The sequence below is a fragment of the Lepus europaeus genome, chromosome 2 (assembly GCF_033115175.1).
Source record: "Lepus europaeus isolate LE1 chromosome 2, mLepTim1.pri, whole genome shotgun sequence".
Taxonomy (NCBI): domain Eukaryota; kingdom Metazoa; phylum Chordata; class Mammalia; order Lagomorpha; family Leporidae; genus Lepus; species Lepus europaeus.
The window spans coordinates 67,439,377-67,444,714 of record NC_084828.1 but is presented as its reverse complement, the minus strand read 5'-3'; the positions used below and the strand labels follow the sequence as shown (position 1 = coordinate 67,444,714).

Below are 5,338 nucleotides of genomic sequence, written 5' to 3'. Positions count from 1 at the left end.
GGAATGTAAACTGGAAAAGCCACTACCACTATGGAAGACAGTATGGAGATACCTCAGAAATCTGAATATAGACCTATCATATACCCACCCATCCCACTACTGGGAATTTACCCAATGGGAATGAAATCAGTAAGCAAAAGAGATATGTGCACTCCCATGTTTATTGCAGCTCAATTCACAATAGCTAAAACATGGAATCAACCTAAATGCCCATCAATCGAAGACTGGATGAAGACATTATGGGATATGTACACTATGGAATACTACACAGTGGTAAAAAATATGAAATCCAGTCATTTGCAACAAAATGTATGAGTATGGAAAACATCAGACTTAGAAAAATAAGCCAGTCCCAAATGGACAAATACCATATATTCTCCCTGATCTGTGAGAACTGATAGAGCACTTAAAAGGAAATCTCTAGAAGTGAAATTAAGACTTTGAGAAGGGATGACTTGAGCTGCCCATGTCTTGAACGTCAAGGAACTGTTTCAATTATTTTTTTTTAATTTATTTTCTTCATACTATTTACAAAGCTCTTTACTTAACATAGAGTTAATCATATGTGTATAAAGTCAATTGAAGATGGGTCTCATTAGCAAGTAAGAGTGGCAATAAGAGAGGGAGGAGGAAGTTTGTAACTGTAAAGCTGTATAGTTCTGCATACATTCCTATGGACTTACTTCTAAAGGTACAGTTAAAAAATTTTCGTGGGACCCCAAATCCCATTAAGCTGGGTTGTAAAATTGCCATCTTAAGTGTTAAAGTGAGCTTAAAAATAGGATTAAATGTTAAAGGGATCATATAAATATGATCAAGTGTCTGGTAATAATAATAGATAGAATTAAAAAAGAGAGAATGTTCCAATTTGGGAAGCATTCCACACAGCAGACTCATAGAATGACAATAACTTTCAGTAACACTCAGGCCTCAGAATCAGCCTTTAAGGATTCCTGGTCTGGTGGAAAAGCCCATGAGAGTTTTTCAGGAATGGAAAGCCATAAAACTTGGCAAAAATGTTCTACATGAAGGATCTCTGTGAGTGAGATCCCAATGGGAAAAAACTGGCAATCAAAGAAGGATGTACTTTTCTCTAAAGGGAGAAGAAAACTTCCACTTTGCTTATGGCCTTGTCTAAAAACTCATGGAATTTGTGAACTCCAAAGGCTTCTATAGCCTTTTCATCTCATTTCAAGAGCCTGAGGTTATCACTGACATCATATATAACAGTGTTAATTATTAAATTGAAAACAGAAATCACTGTGCCCTAACTCCCCATACAGGACCTCTGTGTTCAATGAGTTGTATTATGAGAGTTAACTGTAAAACTAGTTCTCAAACAGCTTTTTTGTGTGTGTGCAATTATTGAAATATTTACTTAGCTTAGAGTTGGTCTTCTGTGTACAAAATTAATTGAAAATTAATCTTAATGGGGAATGGAAATGAGTGAGGGGAGAGGAAGGAGGAGGAAGGGTGGGAGTGCAGGTGGGAGGGCAGGTATGGTGTTGAAGAATCACTATATTCCTAATGGTGTACTTATGAACTTTGTATTCCTTAAAAAATAAATAAGTTAAAAAAAGGACAGGATTTCAATCTTTTTTATGATTGAATAGTATTCTATACCATATACATACATATACAACAATTTCTTATCCAATCATCAGTTGGTGGATATCTGGGTTGATTCCATATTTTAGCTTTGTGAATTGAGCTGCAATAAATATGGGGGTACAGATAATTATTTCCTATGCTGATATCATTTTATTTTGTTAAATTCACAGGAGTGAGATTGTTGTGTCATATGATAGATATATTTTTTTAGTTCTCTGAGGTATTCCCAAACTGTCTTCTGCAATGGCTTTACTTTAGGAAAAGGTGAAAGATTTATATGATCTGAAGAGAAACCAGAGTATCTCTGCAATGCCTTTACTACTTTATATTCCCACCAACCATGGATTAGGGTACTTTTCCCCCACATCCTAACCAGCATTTTTTTTTTTATTGATTTATGTATGAGAGCCATTCCAACTGGGTTGAGGTGAAACCTTATTATGGTATTAATTTGCATTTCCCTAATGGCTGGTGATCCTGAGCATTTTTTCATTTTTTCATCCTGAGCATTTTTCTGTTTGCCATTTGAATTTCCTCTCTTAAAAAATGTCTGTTCAAGTCCCTTGCCTGTTTCTTAATTGGATTGTTTGTTTTGTTGATGTTGAATTTCTTGAGTTCTTTATAGATTCTGGATATTAATCCTTTGCCAGTTGTCATAGTTTGCAAATATTACTTCCTATCTGTCATTTTCCTCTTCACTTTGCTGAGTGTTTCTTTTGCAGTGTTAGAACTTCTTAGCTTGATGTAATTCAATTAATCTATTTTTGCTTTGATTGCCTGTTCTTCTGGGGACTTTTCCAAGAAGTCTTTGCCTTTGCAAATGTCTTACAGAGTTTCACAAATGCTCTCCATTAGAAATTTGATGTTATCAAGTCATAGATTTAGATCCTTCATCCATTTTGGGTAGATTTTTGTAAAAGGTATAAGGTAGGGGTCTTTTTCATACCTCTGCATGAAGACATCCATTTTTCCCAGCACAATTTGTTAAAGATTGTCTTTTCTCCAGGGACTGATGTTTAGCTGCTCTGTCAAAAATCAGTTGGTTGTGGATTGACTTCTGTAGTTTCTATTCTGTTTTATTGGTCTATCTGTCTATTTATGTGACAGTACCAGGCTATATTGATTATAACTTCCCTGTAGTGTGTCATGAAATCTGGTATTGTGATGCCTCCAGCTTTGTTTTTGTTGTTTAAAATTGCTTTAGTTATTCTGGGTCTCTTGTGTTTCCATATTAATTTTAGTGTTATTTTTTTCTAGATCTACAAAGAATGTCATTGGCATTTTGATTGGAATCACATTAAATCTGTAAACTGCTTTAGGTAGTATTGAGATTTTGATCAGATTTGTTCTTCCAATCCAAAACATAAAAGATTTTTCCATTTTTTGGGCCATCTTCTATTTCTTTCTTTAATATTTTGTAATTTTCATCATAGATATCCTTCACCTCCTTGGTTAAATTTTTTTTTGTAGCTATTGTGAATGGGACTTATATTTCAAGTCCTTCCTCAGTTATGCCATTTTTTATGTATACAAAGACTATTGATTATTTTTTAAAGATTTATTGATTGATTGATTTGGAAGTCAGAGTTACACAGAGAGAGAATGAGAGGCTGAGAGAGATAGATAGAGAGAGAGAGACAGAATGAGAGAGAGAGAGAGAGGGCTTCTATCTGTTGGTTCACTTCCCAATTGGCCACAACAGCCAGAGCTGTGCTGATCCAAAGCCAGGAGCCAGGAGCTTCTTCCAGGTCTCCCACATGGGTTCAGGGGCTCAAGGACTTGGGCCATCTTCTACTGTTTTATCAGGCCATAGCAGAGAGCTGAATCAGAAGTGGAGCAGCTGGGACTCAAACTGGCGCCCATATGGGATGCCAGCACTTCAGGTGGCAGCTTTACCTCTGTGTCACAGTACCGGCCCTATTTTTTGTTGATTTTATATCCTGCCATATTACCAAACTCTCTTATAAGTTACAATAGTCTCTTAGTGGAGTTTTGTGTATATAATCATATCTTTTGCAAACCAGGATAATTATGCTTCCTCCTTTCCAATTTTTATCATTTGATTTCTTTTTCTTGCCTAATGGCTCTTGCTAAAATTTTCAGGATTATATTGAACAGCAGTGGTGAAAGTGTGCATCCTTGTCTGGTTCTCAATGTTAGTGGAAATTCTTCCAACCTTTCCCCACTCAACATTATGCTTGCTGTGGGGTTGTCATAAATTTCCTTGAGTGTGTGGAAGAGTGTTCCTTCTACACACAATTTGCTGATGGTTTTTATCATGAAAGGATGTTGTATTTTATGCAATGACTTCTCTGTTGAGATAATCATATGGTTTTGTTTCCCAGTTTGTTAACATGATGTATCCCATTTATTGATATGTGAATATGGAATAATATCTAATGCCAGGGAGAAATCCCCCTTGGTCCGGGTGAATGTTTTTTCTAGATTCTTGATATGCATTGATAGTGCATTTATTTGATGCCTTTAAGATTTATGTATTCATTTGAAAGAGTTTCAGAAAGAGAGGGAGAGACAGATAGAAAGAAATCTTCATGTGCTGGTTTACTCATCAAATGGCTGCAGCAGCCAGGGATGGGCCAGTGTGAGAACAGGTACCAAGTTTCTTCCGGGTCTGTCACATGCATGGGTGCATTTTCCCAAGCACCTAGGCCATCATTTGCCGCTTTTCCTGATACATTTGCAGGAAGCTGGATTGGAAGTGGAGCAGCTAAGGCTCAAACTGGCTCCCATATTTGATGCTGGTATGTATGCAGTAAAATATCCCACTATACTACAGTGCAAGACCTTTCAATTATTGATGTATGTACTAATTGCTTTAAACTTGCCTGTTAGTTTTTTTGCTGTTTCCAAAAGTTTTTGTATGTTCTAATGTCATCTTCATTCATTTCCAGGAATTTTTATTTCCCTTTTGATTTCTTCTTTGACCCAGTCTTCATTCAGGAAGATTTTGATCAATTTCCATGTGTTAGCATATGTTCTAAAGTCTGTTTTTGTTTTTGTTTTTGTTTTTTTTTTTTTTTTTTGAGTGAACCGTGTTTCAGTTTATTGGTGTTGTCAATTTATGAACAAGACAGGACTTCTCCCCATGGAGTGAGCTCTTCTCCCTCCACCGTGACACGCACCACGTGTCTTCCCTGGACTTGGAAATGCAGCAGCTCCAGCTCCCGTCAGGGTGGTCACTCCTTTTTCACTTTCACAATCTTGACGTTGCTGCCTGCGGTCTTCTCCACGTTCACTCTGAACTCGGTCTTGAGCGCATCTCTCACTACCTTGGCGCAGAACTGTGAGTACCGGATGTGGCTGAGCCCAGCCTGGTGCCAGTATGCCACCATGATGTCGTGAGAGCAGGGCGAGCCTGTTTTTTTTTTTTTTAAAGATTTATTTATTTTATTTGAAAGTCAGAGTTACACAGAGAGAGGAGAGGCAGAGAGAGAGAGAAAGGTCTTCCATCTGATAATTCACTCCCCAACTGGCTGCAACAGCCAGAGCTGTGTTGATCCGAATCCAGGAGCCAGGAGCTTCCTCCTGGTCTCCCATACAGGTGCAGGGACCCAAGGATTTGAGCCATCCTCCACTGCTTTCCCAGGCCATAGCAGGGAGCTGGATTGGAAGTGGAGCAGCCGGGTCTTGAATCGGTGCCCATATGGGATGCCAGCACCTCAGGCCAGGGTGTCAACCCACTGCACCACAGTGCTGGTCCCATCTA

At 38.0% G+C, this 5,338-nt stretch overlaps 1 protein-coding gene across 1 annotated transcript; it reads right to left on the bottom strand.

The window, feature by feature from the left end:
* Positions 1 to 4,774: 4,774 nt before the first annotated feature.
* Positions 4,775 to 4,964, bottom strand: LOC133748057 (ATP synthase subunit epsilon, mitochondrial-like). Its single transcript, XM_062176585.1, has one exon. It carries the CDS (start codon positions 4,962 to 4,964, stop codon positions 4,809 to 4,811), a length of 156 nt encoding a protein of 51 aa, XP_062032569.1. The 3' UTR covers positions 4,775 to 4,808.
* Positions 4,965 to 5,338: the final 374 nt, after the last annotated feature.